General features: G+C 54.4%; 1 protein-coding gene across 1 annotated transcript in view; it reads right to left on the reverse strand.

Annotated features, from left to right (window-relative positions):
* Nucleotides 1-266: 266 nt before the first annotated feature.
* The window catches only part of SLC9A1 (solute carrier family 9 member A1), a 48,042-nt gene continuing 26,909 nt past the window's right edge, over nucleotides 267-21,399 (reverse strand). The window contains exons 2-12 of the mRNA XM_054571808.1: nucleotides 15,200-15,660; nucleotides 11,957-12,207; nucleotides 10,643-10,860; nucleotides 9,428-9,630; nucleotides 7,348-7,437; nucleotides 6,858-6,928; nucleotides 6,565-6,738; nucleotides 6,172-6,286; nucleotides 5,916-6,017; nucleotides 4,511-4,583; nucleotides 267-3,859 (exon numbers count right to left, since the gene is read on the reverse strand). Of these exons, the coding sequence (XP_054427783.1) occupies nucleotides 3,525-3,859; nucleotides 4,511-4,583; nucleotides 5,916-6,017; nucleotides 6,172-6,286; nucleotides 6,565-6,738; nucleotides 6,858-6,928; nucleotides 7,348-7,437; nucleotides 9,428-9,630; nucleotides 10,643-10,860; nucleotides 11,957-12,207; nucleotides 15,200-15,660 (2,093 nt within the window). The 3' untranslated portion in view covers nucleotides 267-3,524. The remainder of the gene's footprint in view (nucleotides 3,860-4,510; nucleotides 4,584-5,915; nucleotides 6,018-6,171; nucleotides 6,287-6,564; nucleotides 6,739-6,857; nucleotides 6,929-7,347; nucleotides 7,438-9,427; nucleotides 9,631-10,642; nucleotides 10,861-11,956; nucleotides 12,208-15,199; nucleotides 15,661-21,399) is intronic.

Raw genomic sequence — 21,399 nt, forward strand, 5'->3', positions numbered from 1 at the left:
TTAAGTTAGGCTCAAGGTGAGTATGACTGAAGGACAAGGATATGGTGAATATGACAAATAGGTGGTGATTGATGGGACTGTTTCCCCTGTTGGGAATAACCTTTTTTTTCCCCCTTCCATTTAAAAAAATTGAGGTGAAACTCACATCACATAAAATGAAACATTTTATAGTGAACAATCAGTGGCATTTAGGGCCTTCACAAAATTGTGCAACCGTCACCACAATCTATTTCCAAATTTTTTCCATCACCTCAAACTGAAATTCTGTAACCATCAAGCAATAGGGACATGGGTTTTTAATCTAAAGGACAAGAGTGGCACTGGCTGTTGTGCTCAGTGGATTGAGTGCCGGCCTGCAAACCAAAAGGTCACTGGTTTGATTCCCAGTCAGGGCACATGCCTGGGTTGTGGGCCAGGTCCCCCGTGGCGGGTGTACAAGAGGCAACCACACATTGATGTTTCTCTCCCTTTCTTCCTCTCTCTCTAAAAATAAATAAAAATAAAATCTTCAAAAAAAATAAATGAAGGGCAAGAGTGGATGGTGGGGGACAAAAAATTGCTCTGCTCGGATATCCTGCCTTCCCTCTAAATCCGCTCGACCCTTGCTCCATTTACTGGAAGGCTGACCCGTGTAGACTGAACTCAGTGAAGTCACTGAGACGCCTTTCCTTCTGGCTTCCACCTGGGTTTGGCCAAGGACAGGCAGCCGCAGGACCAAAGTCAGAGCGTGTATCTGGTGGGCGCCCGCCCGGCAGGGGCTGTGTTCTGCTCCCTGCGGCTGCAGCTCCAGCAGGGCAGCCCCTCCCAAGGTAACACTCTCTCCTCGCCTTTCAGGTCTAGGGGTTGCAATGGCTTCTGGTGTGAGCTCTCATCCCTCGTAGGTTCCCTTAACTCTACCCACACCCCTGTAAAAATCCCTTGGTTGAAGGCTCTTCAACAGTCCTTCAAGCATACCATCCATTTCTTAGTGGGTCACCACTTGGTACAGAAATAGTTTGGTCCTTCCCTACAGTCCTTTGGCACTGAATATTGCCGATTGTGTGAGTCAAACCAACTCCATACAGAGGTCCCAGGCTGGGCAAAAGAGATGCTTTCCTGGACGGCGCAGGTTCCAAGGGTGCTGGGGCTGTGTGCCAAGGCCCCACTGCCCCCTGGTGGTCACTTCCTAAAAGTGCACGAATCCAACTTCAGCTGAACTCAGTCCTCCACACATGTGCGCACATTTCATTAAGCGGCTATTGTCTCCACGTTAGAGGTGAGAACCTTTCCATTGCCCTTTGTGTAATACAACCAAAATCTTAACCTGGGACTGCAGAGCCCCGCCTGTGCCTCCCGTCTTGTCACTCTGACCCAGACACACTGGTCTCATTTTCAGGTTCTAGGGGTGCTCACTGTGCAGCTCGCAATTAGAGTATTTGGGGACTCTCTAAAACCTTCTTCTCCTGGTTAACCTCAGCTCATTCCCTAGTCTTCTCCTAGGGCATCACTCAGGAGAGTCCTCCTCGCCATCCCATCCCACCACCCCCCGCTTTCATTCACCGGCATTTATACACACTGGGGTTTTCATGGTCGGTGTGTATGTTTAACTAATGCTGCTCTTCCCCAGAGGCTGACAGAACTGAGGACAAGGGGGCACTTTGCTCTGTTCAGTTGTATCCCTTGTGCCTGGCACGCAGCAATAACCACACCAGCAGCCGACACAGAGAGGGCGTTGCTCCGGGCCAGCCACCGAGCTAAGTCCTTCAGGCCTGCAGGCCACCCTACTCCCCAAAGTCCCTGTTCCCAGGAAACACCCCTCAACTCTATAAAAAACTCACATGGATTTATTAGAATATGAAAAAATTTGGTTTCTTCTGTGTAGGCAGCAGAGCAGCAGCAGCTGTGGTGGCTTTGAACCTGGTTGTCAATGTCACCCGTGCAGTGGTGACTCCTGCCCAAACCAGCACTTGCACGGAAAGGGGGGTCAGACGAGCACCCACTGCCCAGTGCCCTGGGAAGAGGGACACCCTTGACTATTGCACAATCCTGGGGAAGTGCCCTGGGGGAAGGACAGACACCAATGGTCCTAGGCCTGGCCGTGGGGGCAGTGGGAGTGGGGCTGTGTGCCTGGGAGCAAAGGCCTCTGGGGGCCTAGGACTCAGCCCACCCACCGGCCCTGGCCGGGCACAACTGGGGACTGGGATCCACAGCAAGCTGGGTGCAGTGAACATCGGAGGGAGGGGTTCCTGGGGCCGACAGCGGGGATGGGAGAAAGACCGGCCGGCAGGAACTGAGCGTCAGGCCCAAGGGCAAAGCAGGACTGGAAGGCCCAGCATCTGCGAGTTGGAGAGAACCATGACTGGGCTTGGGGTGTCGCTTCTGAAATCAGAGCCTTGGGGCCATAGTTAGGAGTCCAGGAGGCAGAGGACCGATTTGGGGGAGTGTTGGGCAGACAGACCCAAGTGAGGAGGGGTAATTCCTTTGAGTGGGAGGACCAGCGCTATCATTCAGCCAGGGTTTTTCAAAATGGCTTAAAAACAGGAATGGCCTCTGTGCATCACACATGGAAGTGTGAACAAAAGAGATAAAAAGCACTTTCTGGAGCCCAAGACAGTCAGTCCCTCCCCTGACAGCAGCCCCTGGAGGGCTCCGTGGTCCCTGTTGGAGCAATTTAAAAAGCTGAGTCACATCGCGGTCCGCAGAGACCCAGCTCCACACAGAGAAGCTCAGAGATGCAGCTCTGAGTAAGGGCATGTCGGGGTGGCTGGCGGGGACGACAGAGCTGGCAGGAGGGTGAGCCTGCCATGGGTCGGTGATCCCTCCCCGGTCACATGTCTGCTCCCCCTGCCCTGGCCGGCAAGGCTCAGTTGGTTGGAGCTTCCTCCATAGCCAAAAGGTCACTGGTTTGATTCCCAGTCAGGGCACATGCCCAGGTTTCAGGCATGGTTCCGGGTTGGGACACACGTGCAGGAGGCAGGAGGCAGCCAATCAGTGTTTTTTTCTTATATCGATGTTTCTCTTTCTCTCCCTCCTTTCCCACTCGCCATGAGAATAAAATAAAAACCTTAAAAAAAAATGTCTGTTCTCCCTCAGCTTTCCCCTCTTAATGAAGAGCCTGACGTAGGCCAGGAGAGGCCTGGGCTCCTTCCCTTCCCAGGTGGGACCAAGACTGAGCCAGAGGCTCTTTGGTTATAAACTAAGATTGGTCTGAATGAGGAGGGTGATGGAGAAGGAGGGCGGGTCACCAAGGTCTGGGAACTCAGAGGCACCCCACCCTCCAGGGATGGGGGAGAGCCTGGATAGGAAGAGGCAGGATCTGCCTCACAGCCCAGCAGTTCTGCCAGATGAATTGGGAAGGCAGTTCTGGTGGAAGGGATGGCGCTTCCCAGGAGGCGGGGGAAGCCTTGCGGTGGGCCCAGCTGCCATGCGGTGGGGGGAGGGGCGATCCAGGTCAGGAAGGACGAGGGGAGCCCCTCAGCTCCCAGCAGCCCCTGCTCTGGTGGGAGAGTCTGTGGTGGGACAGGCACCGCCCACTGGCCCCAGCACTACTGCCCCTTGGGGATGAAAGGCTCTCCCTCCCCAGGCTCAGGGTGCGGGCCTGGGTCACTGAGGCAGCGCTGTATCCTCTGGGAGCTGGGGCTGTCACTTGGCCCAGGGGTGAAAACATCATCAGTGCCTGGGGAAGAGGTCTCCTTGGTCCTCATCACAATGCCTCCGTCATCGTCCTCATCCTCATCAGCCACTCTGGGGTCCCGGTTCAGCCCGAGAACCTTGCCCTTCAGCTCCTCATTCACCAGGTCCACAGACTCGGGCGACTGTGGGGAGGCTGGGTCGATGGTGATAACAGGCAAGTCGGCCTTGGGCTCATAAGCCAGTGGATCTGGGGACCAAGAGCAAGGCACAAGTTGGCTGCTGCCTCCGACACCCTCAGCCCTGCCCAGCACGTGCCCCACCTCAGCCCGTGTCAGCAGCTCCCGCAGAACCTTCTGTGGTGCAGCAGTCCTGACAGGTCTCAGAATTACTCCACATGGGCTTTAAGGGCCCGCACCAGAGAGCGTCTCTTCCCCTCAGCCTGGGGTCTCAGAGGTAGGACTGTGTTCCTCTCCTCAGACCACGGGCTCCCATGGGCGTTCCTCCTCAGACCAAGAATTAGGGCTCCTTCCTCAGTCACTGTCGGCCTCCCGGGACCCCCAGGCCTGAGAGAAGGCCTGCCCTCGTTTCCTCCCTACGTTGGAGATCCCAAAGGTGCAGACCCCTCCTGCCTCCCTGCCAGGCACCCAGCTCCCTTCACAGGCCTCACCGTCAGCCCCATGTGGAGACCTCTGTCCCTGGGGAGGGCAGCTGGCCGTTCCCCCAACTCCACCTGACGCAGGAGGAGCTCATGACTAGGGAAGAGGTCAGTGAAGGAGAAGCCTGTCGTCCCCGCTGGCTCTCTCAGGCCCATTCCTGTTGGAGCCTCCTCTTCAGGAGACGGTGGCACTGAGTGCCCAGCCGCACGGCCCCTCACCAGGCGCCCTGTGCCCTGCCTTACCTGAGCCGATGCGGGCCCGGGACATGGTGGGGGAGTCCAGTTTGTGGGCCGGCACTGTCAGGTAGTTGTTGATCTGACAGAGAAGGAACAGACAGGTGTGAGCTTGGGCGGCCCCTCCGGACGGCACAGGGGTCTGGTGGCCACAGGCGTGTTTGGGGCGCTTGCTCCCCCTTGGCGCGCCCTCATCAGGCTGTGTGCCACGCTGGCACTTCAGGGGTTCCTGAGGGCTTGGCTCAGGCTCTCCTCAAGCTATGCGAGCTCCTGGGTGGTCTCGAACACTTCACTGCTCTGCCTCTCCCACGGTGACACTGCCCCAATCTCTAGCTTTAGCCACACCCGCCCCTGGAGTACAGACCCATAAGGTCCACTCAGGAGTGGACACCTGGATCCTGGATGGCTCCCAGGTATCTCAATGCAACATGTTGAAAATAAACTCAGTTTATCTTCCCTCATAACCTTGTTCCTTCCTTGGCGTCCCCTATCACAGCTACCACCCCCAACTACCCCGATCGGAAGGCTAGACATGGCCCGACTCCTCTTCCCTCAGCCCCACCTCAAACTGGTGACCACGTCCTGTTAGTTCCACCTACTAAATGTCCCTTGAGTCAGCCCACTCCTTTCCATCTCTCCCTGCCACCACCCTACCCCGGGCCGCCTCCACCCCTGCCCGTGTCACTCCCTTGCTCAGAGCCCTTCCCGGCTCTCCATGCCTGTAGAATAAAACCCTAACGCTTACACCGTTAACAATCTTCCCTTGAAAGCTGAACGTTCTGTTTCTAGAATGGGCCACATCCTGCGACTGGGAACTTATGCACGTGTTTTTCCTTCTGCCTGGACCTCCCTCTGCCCACAAGCCCTTCACCATGGCTCTGATTCCTACCTATGCCTACCCTGACCCCATCCCTGTTCAAGTTCAAGGTGCTCAGGGCCTCTTGCGCTTCTTGCCTTGCTTGGGCCATTGCATCAGAAGCTTTGTAAGGGAGGGACTGGGCTGATTCACCCAGATTCACAGAGGCTTAGCACTTAGGGACCACTCAACAAATGTTCCCCGAATGAATGAATGAATTGAATGATTGTGTGCCTTGCTTTGTGATATTTGGGTAGCTCTCTTTCCCCCTGGGCCTTAGTCTTCTCAGAAGACAACGAGAAGTTAGAGCACAAGAGACCCTTCTAGGGCAGATGCCTGAGGATATGAGGGGCCTGGCCTCTTTACTGCTCCTAGTGGGGAAGAAGAGGAGGGGATGATGGCTTTCTGAAACCTGCTCTAGGCATTAGTTTTCAAAACGGGCGGAGGAGGCCGAAAAGACAGATTGGGGTGTTCTATCTTCAAAAGGGCTTGGTGGTGGGGGTGCGGGAAGAGGAAGAACCCAGAGAAAGGAAGGAGCCACTCCCGTCCCAGACACACCTTCTGTTCCAATTGCCGGGCCTTCTGTCTCCGGAGCAGCATCTGGTTCCATGCCTCCTCATAGGGGTCCGCCACCAGTGTGTGTCTGTTGTAAGACCGCAGCTGCGGGAGGAACAGCTGTCAGGCAGGGCAGGCCCCAGAAGTGGGCCTGGAGGGGCTGGGGCAGCTCCGGACACGTGCGGGGCAGGGCTGGAGCACAGAGCAGGCAGAAGGGCTCCTGTCCTGGAGGGGAGCGGGCTGGGGAGCAGGCCCTCACCCGCTGCCTGGTCTTCTGCAGGTTGTTCCTTAGGATTTTGCGGATCTCCTCTTCCTTGTCCTTGGAGAGTGCAGGCAGGATGCGCTCGGCAGGCAGGGACTTGGGGTGGATGTTCCTGGGACAACACAACACAGGTTAGGTCCCAAAGAAAGCTCCTGTGACTCTGGAGCCCTCTGGGCTGGGCCAGAGGGAAGTCATTTTGGGGATGGCCCGGGCGGGTGGACAAAGCCTCGCGTCCTCAGCGCGGCCCTGCAGTTCTCGTCAGCCCTGACAGGAGGACAGAGGGGCCTTGCTCACTGCGCCCGCCCCCCCCCCCGGGGGCCTGCTCCGGGTCGGTGCTAAGGGGTTGGTGTGTGGGTGTGGCAGCTGCCAGCGCTGGCCACCAGCACTCACTGCATGGAGACGGTGGACACTGCCGAGGGGATCTTGCCCATGCCACCGCTTTCCACCAGCTCAATGGCCTGCTTCATCTCCATCTTGTGGTAGAAAGCGATGAGCTGGGGCTCCTTGGAGCGCTCGCCAGCTATCAGACACTTCTTCACATACTTCTTGTTAAACCGGTTGAGCCTGGTGGGAGAAAGGAACAGGTGGATGGAGCCAGCGTCTAGCGGTGGGGCGACACCCGGACCCTGGGAGACCCTTACCTGCCCCTCCCCACCCACCTGCCCACCAGGCCTGCCACCTACTTGTCCTTCCAGTGGTGGTGGCCGTAGTGGCCACAGATGTCCTCGATGCCTGTCAGAAGGTGGTCCAGGAACTGAAACGGGCCCAGGGCCAGGTCAAGCCTCACTACTGGGCTCCTTCCCTACCAAGACTTCTGAATAGGGCCCCCCACCTTCAAACCTAGCGCTTCTCTGCTCAGACCAGCCCTGTAATTCCAGGAGCAGCCAGGAGGTGGCACCTACGCCTCAGTCATCCCGAACTCCAGTGGCACCTCAAACCCTCTGCCACTGGGGCATGGCTGACCTCCCTTCTCCAAACCCACCTATGCCTGATGCCCCCTCCTCAGGCTCCCAGCTGCTCATACCACACCTCCCTATGACAAGACCTCGTGACCTCAAGAAGCTTAAGGATCTCCTGGTCCTGGGACAGGGGAGAAGGGGCTGACTGAGGGCATGGACGCAGGCCCTAGCTGCTCCCCAAGCCTTCTGCAGTTGAGGGCCCAGCCTCCAGTACCTGAGTGTGGATCTCCTCGTTGATGGAGCGCTTCGTTTCTTGCTTTTTCTTCACAGCCAGCAGGTCCACCAGGGGCCGAATGGTCATACCCTAGGGAGCCGGTGGGTGTCAGGCCCTTCAGTTCTCCTACCCTGGCAAGGAGCCCACAGGGCCTCCCCTCTCCCCGCAGGGGCCGAGGCAGGGATGCCTTCTGCTCTGGGGCCCCCAAACTCTCAACCTCCTTGCCAGCACTTCTATAAAAGCAGGTCTCCAAGGCCTGCTCTTCCCGAAGACACAGCCGGAGGTCTGAGAGCCTATCCAGCCAAATGACTCACACTGGTCATCTAGCCCAGGTCAGGGGTCAAGGGCCTGGATTTAAGTGTGAGCTCCACCACAGGCATGCTCTATAACCCTAGGGAAGTCAGGCCTAGTGTTACAGAACAGGGGGAACCGCTTGTGCTCTGCCCGCCTTGCAGGACTGTGACCAAGGGACACCTAGTAATGGTGGCAGCAGCTAATTTAACTGCACAATTACCATGTGCCAGAGCCAGCTGTGTTTTACTAGTATTAGCTCTTATTTAAAAAACTATTTATTTTTAAAGAGAGAGGAAGATAGGGAGAAAGAGAGAAACATCAATGTGTGGTTGCCTCTCGAACGCCCCCTAGTGAGGAATCTGGCCCGCAACCTAGGCATGTGCCCTGAGTGGAACTCGAACCAGTGACACTTTGGTTTGCAGGCTGGCACTCAATCTATTGAGCCATACCAGCCAGGGCTGGTATTAGCTCTTTAACACCACCAACCACCGTAAGAGGTAAGTCCTTTCATTGTCCCTGTTTTACAGATGAGGAAACTGAAGCTCAGAGAGGTTAAATAAATGTCTATGGTCTCAAAGAAATAGGAGAGCTGGACTCAAACTCAAGCAGGGAGAGCCCTACTTCAATGCCACTTTCATTGAAAATGGACTTGGTAAACCATTAGCATATACAACTTGCAAAGTCAAGGTGATAATATTTCTGAGATGGAAGCTGCACAAGAGGAAAAAAGAGGCAGCCCCCTCTCCTTTTAAAGGAGAGAAAATAAGTCTAGCCCCAAGAAGTTTCTTCCATATTCTTTTCTCCTGAGAAGGCAATGATGTTGGCAAGGATTAGGGTTTAGGAAAGATGGAAGGGATAGCAGGGATGGTAGAGAAACTGAGGCCCGGACAGTGTTTTCTTACTCGCCCAAGGTCATTGATCAGGCAGGGTGGGATTTACATAATCCCAGGCTGGGCTTCCTTGCTAACTACAAGGGGGGCGAGGGTGTGCTCTCAGCTACGCCTGGATCATTCAAATGCACAGAAATCACTGACAAGCAAGCTTCAGGGTCATCTAGTCCAGTCCTCTCACTTCAAAGATGGGGAACTGAGACCCAGAGACGGGAGGAGGGTATTTTCCAGGGTCACGAGGGCAGCAGCAGAGCTTGAGCCAACTCCAGACCTCCTGCTGCCTGGCTTAGCAACCTTTCCAGTTCCCTGCGTTGTGCAATTATTCCCATTTTCGGATGCAGAAACTGAGATCCTAAAATATTAAATTACTTCCCTAAAGCCCTACAATGTGCACTGTGGGCCTGCTGACTACCTATTTCTTCCCCTCTGGCTTCCTAAGTTAGGCAGCATTCTGGCTCCTTTATATTGTGATTGATCATCTCACAATGACCCATTATCACAATTCCCTCTTGCCCTGGCGGAGCAGCTCAGTTGGTTAGAGCGTTGTTCCAATGTGCCAAAGTTGCAGGTCTGATCCCCAATCAGGGCACATATAAGAATCAACCCATGAATGTATAAATAAGAGGAACAACAAAACAACAAATCAATGTTTCTCTCTCTCTCCCTGCTCTTCTTCTCTCTCTCTCAAATCAATAAATTAAAAAAAAAATTTAATTTCCTCTTAACAATTGAGGAAACTGAGGCCCAGAAGGGGGAAGTGGCTTGCCCAAGGTTGTGAAGCAAGTTATTGGTCGAGCTGGGACTAGAACCCATGGCTCCCTCTTGGATCACGTGCTTCCTCTTTCCAAAGGCAGAGTCAGGGTCCCCAGGCCGGGGTGCTCCACCCTGTCCAGCACCTGCACAAAAACGGTGAAGAAGATGACGGTGATGATGGCAGTAAGGAACAGGTCACACATGGGGAAGTGCTTCTTGTCCAGGAGGTAGCCCAGAGAGAAGGCGATGGCCCCTCGCAGGCCCCCATAGGCGATGATGAACTGGTCTTTGGGCGTCAGCTTCACGATGCGGAACTTGTTGATGAACCAGGTCAGGCCCAGCACGCCTGCCAGGGAGGGGTAAGAAGAGGGGTCAGGTGCCCACATTCCCTCCTGGCTTCCGCACTAGGGACTTCTCTGTCTGGAGGAACCCTCCACTGATAAGCCCACCCAGCTCATTCATTTTCTGGGTCCCTTAGCCAGGGGTGCGCTGAATCCCTCAATCCAAGAGCTGGGTGGATCTTAAGGCGGCCCCCAACCTGGATGTACTTTAGAGGCATCACAGAGACCTCTAGTAGCCAAAGGTTAGGAGGATGATGGGAAAAGAGATGAAACAGGGTGACACTCGTTAAATAAATATGATGGGTATATGGGGTCTACTTTTCTCTGGTTTGAAATTTCCTATAATACCAAGTTTTAAAAAAATGCAGAGGTATGGGTCCAACCTCAACTGTCAGAAACAGAATCTATGGGGGACGACGCCCAGGATTAAGGAGATTTTTAAAAAGGACACCAAGGAACTGTGACACCCAGTCAGGCTCAGCACCACAGACCTGACCTCAGAGAGGAGGTCCATGAGACCCAGGGTGGGCAAGGCGCCGAGGTGAGGTGTGTCTGCAAAGTGTAAGCAGAACCCAAGGACCTGAGGCCTGGTCCTGTGCGCAGCTCCAGGTGGCAGCTTAGGTTTGGAGGAGCTGCATGCAGCTTTGCAAGTACTAAAAGTCATCTGCACCCTGGGACAACCCAGAGAACACTCACGGACTGGGGCTGTGTGCGCCTTGGCCCCCTCCTCAGATACTGACAGGCCCCGAACCTCAGGGCCCTGAGGCCCCTCCACTCTGACACGTTGTACTGACTCACTGTGAGCACAGGCTTCTCTCCCTTCAAGGGCCTGGCACTTGGCATTGTGGGGAGGGGGGCCGAGGAAACCCCAGCTGTCCGGCTGTGCTGGGGGGCAGCCAGGCACCAACCCCGGCGCCTCCACAAAACGCACCACACGCACATGCACACACACAGCACCCGCCCACCCAGGCCCTCCACTCCCACACGCCTCCTCTGGCTCGGGCCCGGGGATCTCACCCAGCACTCGGGCGATGAGGCAGAAGAGCAGGGTGCTGATGACAAAGGTCCAGTTCCAGTGGTGGGAGCCGGCCACGGTGGAGACGCCGAGGAAGATGAAGATGAGGGTCTCACTGACACTGCTCCACATCTTCAGAAAATACTTGATGGTGGTGTGGGACTTGTGGGAGATGTTGGCCTCCACATAGGGGCGCATCACCACTCCCGAGGCGATGAGTCTGGGGTCAGGGAAGGTGGGGTTCAGGGTTCAGAGTCGAGCCGCCCCTTCCCAGAGCCCCTCCCCTGCCAGGGAGGCTGGCAGCTGCCTGTTTACTGGGCTCTTATGTACTTTCCACACGTGTTCTCACTTAAGCCTTTCACTTGCCCTGCAGACACGCATATTCTTATATTTTTCAGATGAGTGAAAATAAAGTCACCCGCCCACTGTCACACTGCTGGTGAGTGACAGAGCTAAGACACAAAGTGAGGTCTGGCCAACTCCAAAGCCTGTGCCTCACAGGAAATCAGTTAAACGCATGTCAGTAGCCTAGGATTCATTCTCCTCATCCTCGAATGTGGTGTCCCCTTAACGCATGTCCCCAAGGAGCTCCGTTCCAAGCAGCAGCCCAAACCCTCCCAGCCTGGAGCCCACGCCTGGGCTCCACTGGCTCGGCCTTCTCACTGTCATCCAGAATTCCCAGGTCCAGCCCCGCCTCTGCACCCCCAATAGCCTTTCCCCGCTGGGAACACCTTTGCACCTCACTGGCTCTGCCTTCAAGACTCAGCTGAGGCCTCAGGGATCCTCACTTCAGCAGAAGCCTCAAGCCTCCTTGCTGGGGCTGCCAAGGGGAACAGTGAACGTGCGAACCTATGTCCAGCTCAACTGAAGGGGCTCCCTTTGAGACAAATGAAGGAAAGAAGTAGCAAGTCTAGCCCTGGCTGGTGTGGCTCAGTGGATTGAGAGCCAGCCTGAGAACCAAAGGGTCCCTGGTTCAATTCCCAGTCAGGGCACATGCCTGGGTTGTGGGCCAGGTCCCCAGTGGGGGGCGCATGAGAGGCAACCACACATTGATGTTTCTTTCCCTCTCTTTCTCCCTCCCTTCCCCTCCAAAAATAAATATTTTTTTAAAAATAAAAGATTAAAAAAAAAGTAGCAGCAAGGCTAGACTTCCCAGAACTTTAAACTCAGTGCTTCCAGGGACAGTCCTAGGGCCTGGAGCTTGGAGCTCGGGTCTCCTCCCCGGAGCTGGAGGCTGGGCCCTGGAGAGCTCCCCTGTGACCTACAAGCCCAGAGAATTCAGGTGGATGGCCTCCCCATGTTAAGCCCAGACTCACGCCATGATGCCGGACAGGTGGAAGAGCTCAGCTGACAGGTAGGCCATGTAGCTGTAGAGGAAGACGAACAGCGGCTCGATGACACGAATGTGGGAAGTGAATCGGGATGTGAAGGCTGCGATGACCCCGTAGACCACGCCCACAAAGACCCCGCCCAGGGACACCACGAAGAAGCTCAGGAAGCCGAGGACTATGTCCACGATGCCCACACGGTCATAGCTGGCAAACTCCTCAAAGAGGTGGTACAGAACCTGTGGAGGGTGTGCAGGCTGGTTGGTGGGAGGGCAGGGTCCTGGCCCAAGGCTCCCCGGGTCAGACCAGAGTGATCCTGCCCCCTTCAATGAGCACGGCCATCAGAGGCCACATGGTAAGAGAAACCCTAAGGCCAAACAGGCGCTCAAAACCACTGGCCAGAAGGTCTTGCTTGGGACTTACAGAACAATGCTGGTTATGAGCACAGATGCTGAAGCCAACCTGCCTGGGTTGGAATTCTGGCTCTGTCGCTTCTTAGTATACACATGGGGCAAAGCACTCAATCTCCCTGTGCTAGTTTTCCTGTCCACAAAAATGGGGGAACAGCACCAACCGAACAGCACTGTTGTGAGGACTGAATTAGTCAATAAAGGCAGAAAGCCTAGAACTGCGCCTATGACAGTGTCGCTATGACTGGCACCGCTCAGTTCGCCTCTTGCTGTCTGATCTCGGGCAGACCGCGTCCCTCCTTCAGCACGGGGCTGGGCAAGTTCAGACAATGAACTACAACAGGACTTCTCAGCCTCTGACACTTTTTGAAAACACATAAGGCCAGGCCATATCCCACTTGGAATCTCTGGAGGTAGGCCCCGGAAATCTCTGGTCAGCAAGTTCCCCAGGAGGTTGCTCCGAAGTTGCAATGAAGTTCTGATGCTATGGAACTAGGCTCTCTAAGGCTCCCCCAATTCCTGGTCTGGGAAATAAACATTGTAACACTATCGTAGGATGTTTAAGTAGCGCTTCGGACACTGGAGAGCCCCCTGAGGGTGGTCATCCTGCTTCACACACAACAGCCCTATGACGCAGGGGGGCCAAGGATGCCTGCTCCCTTGCTAACTGCAACTGAGGCTCAGAGTGGTGAAGCAGCCAGAGGGCTTCAGCCCAGAAGCAGCAAAACTGGGCCCAGAACTCGCTCCCTGACAGCAAGAGGCAGGGTCTCCCTGGAAGGTCCAGCTTTGAGGTTCTTCTTCCCTCTCTTAGGTGCCGGCTCCCCGGCCTATTCCTAGACAGCTCTGCCAGGAAACCAGCTGGGAAGTTTCCAGGCATGGGGGCGCTGCTCAGGATCCCTGAGGGGACCCTCCAAGCTCCCAGTACCTGGGCATCAGAAGGCAGGGAGAGGGGGCTGGGGGAGGTGACTTGCTCTGAGACCACACAGCTCTGAGGCAGCCTTCAGGTTTACCGTCCAGGAAATGAGGTGCTCACATCACACCCAGAGTCTCAGAAAGGGCTTGAACTGGGAGACAGGGCGGGGCGGCAGCAGACGGAGGAGTGTTCTCAGCACTGGGCTACCTAAACTCCCTCCTGGCCTGAAGAGATTCATGGGTCCTCAGGACATACCATTTGGGCCAATGGGGCAGGTAGAGAGGACAAGGTCCTTCGTTCCAGCCTGATATTACTGTCACTGGGACGAGGGGGGCGTGGTACATAGTGTAAGCACTTGGGCTCTGGCCTCAGACTGTGTAGCTCAACCCTGGCCACATGACTTATCAGAGAATGTGACCTCAGGTGAGTTAACCTTTCAGGGCCTGGGTTTCCTCATTAAAAAAAAAAAATGGGGATAACAAGAGTGCCCGTTCATAGAGTTTCTGTGCCGATTAGATGAGGCAATTCATATTTTGACAGGAAGTGTTCAAAGAACACCCGTGATTACTACCACCACTGCCACTGCTGTGGGGAGGCGTGGCCATGGCCCAACGTGGCCACAGGGAGGTGTCTACTTAACACACCATGTTCCGCTGCTCCCTGGCAGTGCAACCCAACACCCGGGTCCAATGGGAGGACTTCATCTGATCCCCAGTGGTTTCAGACGTTAGTGAGTGTCACTCCTGTAAGCACCCGACCAGGGTGACAGGGTGAGTACTGTAGTCCCTGTTACAGATGGAGACACTGAGGCTTGTGTAGAAACCCTGGGCAAGAGGGGCATTAAAAGAGGCCCGGTCTGAGGCTTGCTGCTCCAGCCAGGTTGCTGCTCTACCAGCCTCATGGGGAGCCAATGAAGGCAGGGGTGGGGAAGAGGAAGCCAGGGCCGTTGGCAGCCGGTCGGCCTCTTCTTTGAGGTGCAGCTTCCCGAGGGGCTGGGGCTGGGGAAGAGCGAGGGCATGTGCAAGCATGCACTCGGTGCGCACACGTGTCTTTGTGTTTTCCCATGGGTGCAGCTGCTGAGGGGTCCAGCTGGGAGGGGGATGGGGATGTTTTCACAACACAGTATGAATGTGCACATACACGTATCTGCTTCCTGAGGAAGCTGGCTGGGAGGAAGGACGTGTGCAAGCACATACAGGGCTGCCATGTGCGGACCCTGGGGCTGTCTGTCCTCACCAGACCCTGGGAAGAAAGCACTAAATCCTCTGCCACTTTGCAGCTGTCAAGGTGAGGCCCAGAGAGGTACAATCACTTGCTTAAGGTCACACAGCAAGCAAGTGGCCCACCCAGGCCAACCCAGTTTACTCAATCACTTTCTGGAGGTTTTGGGGGCAAGGTTCCTTTCCACAACTGCTGCCCCAGAACGCTGCACGAATCAAGCTCTAACTTAAGACATCGCCAATATGAAAGCTGAAATGCTCCTCCCAGACTAAATGGTCTAGAAAAGGTAAACTGAGGTACAAAGAGGATACGTAATTTACCCAAGATCCTATCACAACCCAAGTCAGGGACGGAGCATATGACCTGGTAAGGCCAGGAACTCAGGCCCTTGAGTTAGACAGAACTGGCTTCTAACCTTGGTCCTGTCATACTCTAGCACGTTATTTAACTTTTTGAGGTTTGATCCTTCCTCTACAAAGTGAGAACACTAAGCACCTTCTAAGGTTGCCATGAGGATTAAATAAAATCACCCATGTCTCTTGTTCAGCATGATGCCTGGCACACAATAAGCAGGAGAGGACACTTGCTGCTATATTACTATTATTAGCAGGTGGATGTGGGTCATTCTGGACTTGGATTTCAGGTCTGTGTTCTGTGTGCACATGGGTGTGATCCCCAACCCCTCACCACAGTGACGGCGTCATTGAGCAGGGATTCCCCAAAGACGAGGATATGTAGCAGCTCGTTGATGTGAATTTCCTCAAAGACGGCCAGCACGGCCACGGGGTCCACGGCCGAGATGATGCTGCCAAAGAGCAGGTTTTCCAGGAGGCCGATGTTGTTGATCTGCTCGCCACCCACCAGGCACACGGCATACATGAGGCCGCCCAGGAAGAAGGCGTTCCACAGCGTGCCCACCACGGCGAAGATGAGGATGGTGCCCAGGTTCTCTGTGAACTGCCGCAGCGGCAGGAAGTAGCCTGCATCCAGGATGATGGGTGGCAGCAGGAAGAGGAAGAAGACATCCGACGGCAGGAAAGGGGGTTTCTCACCCACACCCTTGATCAGGCCCCCTACCAGCAGCCCCACCACGATCAGCAGGCAGCTCTCTGGGACGATGCTTGAGATAGTGGGAATCACATGGAAACCTGTAGAGGGCGAGAGAATGGGAGGCTGTGGGCTTGTGAGGAGCCAGAATGGGAGGCTGGGGCTGGGGAAAAGGAAAGGAGCTGCTGAGAATGGTACAGGCTTGGTCTTGGGGGCTACTCTGTTAACTCTCTAGCCTCAGCGTCTTCACTGTAAAATGGAAGTGATAATAACACAGGATTCACAGTTCCCTCTGAGTTTTTGGGCTGTTTTTTGGGTGGGGAGGTGGGTGAGGCCCTGGGCATCTCGCTGGCTGTTGGGCACCATAACCCCCAGGATCGGCTTCGTTAAGAGGGTATGGCACTTTGCTCAAGATGATGTTCCTGCTTTCCTCCTGTCCCTGTAAGCTCTGAGCGGGCAGATTCCTTGTCTGTTGATAATTATATTCCCAGGGCTGGCGGCACAGCAGGTCCTCAACAAGTATCCACTGATTTGAAAATGCATAGGTGTGGGCCTTTGCCCACGTGATTCCCACTAGCCCATCTAACCAGGTGTCTGCTCTCATTACTCAAGATCGTTGGGAAGTAGGAGAAACGTCCCTCCCCACCCCCTTGCCTAAAGCACCTCCTATTCTCAGGTACCCATCTGAGTAGCGTCAGAAGAGCTACAAGTCAAGACTCACACTCAAAGTACTATCTAGGCCCAGAACCTTGGCACAGTACCAAGCACCCAGGAGACACTTATGTTGGGGTGGGAGGAACATACCTCCATTGTAGGCCAGGTGAGGACCCCAAAGCCATCATGTACATTCTCCTGACTTCAAAATGGACCCGACCAAAAGTCACCTCTTTGGCTGAAAAAGTCCCCCAATCTTTGTAGTGTCCACCAGTAAACTCCCAGTGTTCACATGGCTGGTCCAATGGGAAGGGCAAGGTCATGTTGAGTCCGAGTCTCTTGCTGTATAGGGTAAAGTCCAGACACTCAGCATTGCCTCCACTGTTAGATCTTTCTCGTGTCCCATGTTCCCTGCTGTCAATTATTATGTTTCAGTCTTGCCAAACTGTTTGTAATTCCCCCAAATGAGCCACATCCTCTTTTGCCTGCAGCTCTCTGCATAGTCTAGTTTGTCTCTTCAGAACTCTGTTCCTGTACCTCTACCCCCACTGTGTGTGGCTGATACCATATCCTTCCGCCTGCTTCCTCCAGGAAGTGTTTCCTGACCATTCTCGCCTGTCCAGGTTGGGGCAGGAGTCCTTCTTCGATGTGTCTCGTAATCTTCCATCCACAGTTGTTGCCCAGATGCCTCTCTCCCTGGCACCCAGCAAGGTGAGACAACCCATGCCTAAATGGTGGAGGCAGGACAACGGCACCACACTCCCAGAGGACATAAGACAGCACGGGGGTTTAGGGGAGCAGAGCTCCTCTGGTAGGCACGAGCCAGGCAGGAGCTTCTCAAGGCCAGGAGTCCAGCTCCAGCTCTAGCCAGCAGGCCTGCCTGTCAATACCCTACCCCTGCCTGCCCTAGAGGTGAGTGCCGATGGCCACCTTAGGCAGAGTCTAAAGAGCCAGCGCAGGTAGACAATAGCTTCCACTTCGACCTAGCATGTTAGATCTTTAACATGCCCACAAAGCTTTCCTGGCCCTAAGAAATGCCAGAGAGTGCACTGGAGACCCAGAGACAAGCCACAGCCCCTCGAGAGGGGTGCGAGGCATGTGAAACAAGCCAAGAGCAGTAACACAAAGAACGTTCCTTACTCCTAAAGGTGCACCACGAGCCAGGTTCTATGCCGGGAGCCTGGCACATATCCTCTTCACAACAGCCCTGTGGGATAGGTATTGTGCCCATTTTGCAGAAGAGGAAGCTGGTGCTTGGCAAGATTAGGTGGCTTCCCCAGAGTCTATGGGAGAGGTTCTGCTCTAGCTTAGAATATCTCAAACTTATAGCAGAGAGAGCTAATTAATCCCTTACTCAAGCTCATGTGTTTTTCCTGAGCTCGGCAGGAGCTGCACACTGAGGACACCATGGTGACTCAGGGTCACAGGTGGCTCTGTGAGAAGCTCATGGGGCCCGCCATGCTTTTCCCAGCCTCGGGGCCTTTGGGCCATCAGGTCTCCACCAATAGGCGAGGAGGCAGCTGACTTCCTAGTTGAGAAAACCTGGAGCTCAGAAGAGGCAGGGCATGCCCAGGCCACCCTTGACTGGGTCCAGGGCCTCCTGTCTCAGACACAGTGCACTCTCTTCCAAAAAAGGCAGCTGCTACAGAAGCTGGGGCTGGAGCCATGTTCTCAGAGCGGGTCCCCCCAGGTCTTCCTGCGCTGGCCCTGCCTCCCAGTGAGCAGGTGGAATTCTGGGCCCTGATAAGCAACGAAAGGGGAGGGCTGAACCCAGGCTGAGGTGGAAGGTCTGGGATCCACTCCTGGCTCCTTACCCAAGGGAAAACAGCTTCCGGGGACAAGGGGGTGGATTTTGTCATTAGGTGTGAAAACTCAGGCAAGGGGAAGCCTGTGGGTCTGTTCTGGCTTGTCCCTCCCTCACGGCCCTGACTCCACCAGTGGTCCCCACCCTGCATCCCTAATGGTCTCCTCAAAGTGCAGGAAACTTGCTGACAGCAGGTGTGATGAATGGGGCCGACTTGGGCCCCCTGATCCCCAGAGGAAGGCCCAGCATTGAGGTGAGATCCCAAAATGCCAAGAAATGAGGCAAAACTCCCAAGGCACAAACTTGTGGCAGGATGATGTCACCAGCATGGAATCAGGGGTGGGGCAGCATCAGAATCAGACCTGGAGCTGTGAGAGCTGGAACAGACCGTAGAGAACATCCAAATCTTCCATTATGTGGTTAGGGAAACTGAGACTCAAGGAGAACCAGTAACCTGTTAATGGTCACGTGACCAATTCCACCATGAGAGCCCATGACGCTCCAAGTCGGGGGATCTCTGAAACCACGCTGCTTTCTGTGAGGGCGCCCAGTACTCCCAGAGCAAGGATGGGAGAAGGTACAGGGTTCAGCATCTCGGAGACACAGGGCAAACCCACTAATACAGTTCAGGCCTGGCTCCCCCTTTAAGTGAAGAGGCCGGGGGAGGGAGAAGTGCTTCTCATTCCACCCAGTACAGACGGCAGTTGGGCAACAGGGGGTTCTAGGGAAACACACACACACACACACACACACACACACACACACACACACGCTCGCTCTCTCTTACACATGCTCACTCTCTCACATCGTCTCACAACCTCTCTTACACACGTTCACCCACACTCTCACTCTTTCTTACACACACACCCCTGCCGAACAGACACCTGACCACACTTTGAACTGCTGAGGGGCTTCCGGCTCCTCTGCTCTTCACCTTGCGAATGTTTTATTTACTTCTCAGACTGCCCCGTCTGCTGAGACTGGTGCAGGAGCAGGCAGGCGAGGCTGCTCCCCGCCACCCTCGGCTGCCAGGGGGAGAAGACACCCCGATCCTCCTTCCTGTATCTCTCCCCTGGCCTTGACAGTCAGGGGGTAGTGCCAGGAAGAGGGGCCTCCTTGGCCCACCAATGCCTGGTCGCCAGGGACCCAGGGACACACGAGGGGCTCTGCCGCCCTAGTTCCAGGCCTGAAGACTCTGGGGCTGCAACTCGGCCAGGTCCCAAGGGATTCCTGGTTGCACAACGATTCCATTTCTTTAACTCCCTCTTCAACTGCCCCAGCAACCAGTCTCAACTACAGTAATGAAAGGTAATACCTCCCAACAAAGGCCTGGCACTCTACAGTTTACAGCGGTGTGCTCTGACAATTCCTAAGTTGTTTGCACCTAACCACACATCTGGGCGGTCACAATTACCATCCCCTACCTTTTACAGATGAAGAAACTAAGGCGCAGAAAGGTTAAGCAACTTGTTTAAAGTCAGGTGGCTGGTAACTGATTCAAACCCAAGCAGAGTCTTTGTCCTTAGCCACCCTCTTTCCTGGTCTTAGTCTCATTTTGTTTCTAAGGGAGCATCAGCGCCCAGGACTAAAGAGGCCCGGTATGGTTCCCAGAGGGCCGGAAGCGGTATTTCTTTCCACGAGCTCTTCTCAGGGGAAGTCTCCCCCTCCTCCCCCTCTACTCTGACAGCCTAGTAAAGACCTTGGGAAATCCTACCTGTTAGGCCTGCCCCCTCTGGAAAGCCCTCCCAAGTTAACCAAGCCAGAGGGGGTCAGTCTTCTCCACTGAACTCTTAAGGCAGGAGGCGGGAAGGACCAGGCTGCTCAGCCCACGCCTGCCTGATTTGTACTCAGCCCCAGTCTCCACTGGGGTGTGAGGGGCTCTGATTCTTCTATGTTAATTCTTCCCACCATCAACATCAGCCATGAGGACCAGGGAGACAGACTCAGCTGCCGCCTCAGCAGGTTCACAGCCAGATGAGCAGAGACAAAGACACGTGTCTCTAGCCACTCTGCCCTGAGTTCCAATCAGGGCTCAGCCACTGACAAACTGGGTGACCACGAGCAAGTTACATTAAACCTCCTACCCTCAGTTTCCCCACCAGCGTAAAAACCTGTTTCCGAGGGTTTCTGGAGTAGAGGAGGAGATAATAAGGGTAAAGAATGCCAAACAAAGGTAGTAAAAAAGTGGTGACTGCTATTATTATTATAATTTTCTTCAAAACCCAAGTATAACATCAATTACTCTACATTATCCTGACCTATTGGTATGCATCTATCTGTCACTAGGCTTTAAGCTCCCTAAGGGTGGGAACTTTCTAGAGTCATCTGGATCTCCAGCTTTCAGCACGGAGTAAGGCATTAACTATTTGTGAAATGAGATAACACTAACTTTGAGATGTGAAGCGTGAGAAAGAGGAAGGAGGTGGGAATAGCTCAGAAATTTCAAGAGCAGGCGATGCTCTCAGAGCAGGGGCCACCTGAATTGGGCTTTGAAGGGTCATCAGAAGTTTGCCAGAGAGAGAGAAGCAGAAGAAAAGCCATTCTTGGGTCCGTGTCCTCTGAAGAGCCCAGAACAAGAACCTGCACAGAGCAAATGGATGTATGGGTAATGAATAAATGAAAAAAAAGGAAAAGACAAATAGGAAGGCAGGCTGACTTCACCAAGCTTTTGCCAATACCCAAATGAGTGCTGTTATGAAGGGTAAATGAGATGGTATATGTAAAAACCCTTAGCACAATATCTGTTTACACATGTTTTGCATCTTGGTCCCTTCTCTGTAACTGGGGTGATGATGCCACCCCCAGGGTCACTGTAAGAGTCGCTGAGATCATTTATTTAGAGCTCTTAACCCACAGGAGTCACTCAACTAATGACAATTGTTTAAAAATGTAAACCAGTGAGTCAGGTGAAGATACAACCTCCAGAAGAGAGAAGAAGAAAAACACGTACTGTACACTTGGGTGTCTGATGCAAGGCGCTGTGCTGGGGCCTTTTACATCTCTCTCATCTCATTTATACTCTGACCCCTATTTGATAAACGAAAAAACTGAGGCACAGAAAGGTGGCTCCCTAGCTTGGAAGTGGCTGAGTCAAAATTAGAACCCAGGCCTCCTAATTGCCAGTTCTTTATGCCACGCTGCATCAACGAAAAAAGTAAGCCTTCAGGATCAACAGGAAGGGAATTCAAGTCTGCAATATGCCTCCCCCGTAAAAACAGCTATATAACAATCTGTTCTGAGTGCCTGGGCAGGAATCGTTCCCATGAGGGGGTCAGTCTCTCTCCTTACGCCTTCCCCTATCATTCTTCCAAACAGCACCTCTATTTCTTGCTTGCTTCAATCCACATTTCAGGGAGACAGGTCCCACCCTCTGGGAGCATCA

Source organism: Pteronotus mesoamericanus, unplaced genomic scaffold (assembly GCF_021234165.1).
Source record: "Pteronotus mesoamericanus isolate MK-2021 breed Mesoamerican mustached bat unplaced genomic scaffold, CSHL_Meso_final contig_221, whole genome shotgun sequence".
Taxonomy (NCBI): domain Eukaryota; kingdom Metazoa; phylum Chordata; class Mammalia; order Chiroptera; family Mormoopidae; genus Pteronotus; species Pteronotus mesoamericanus.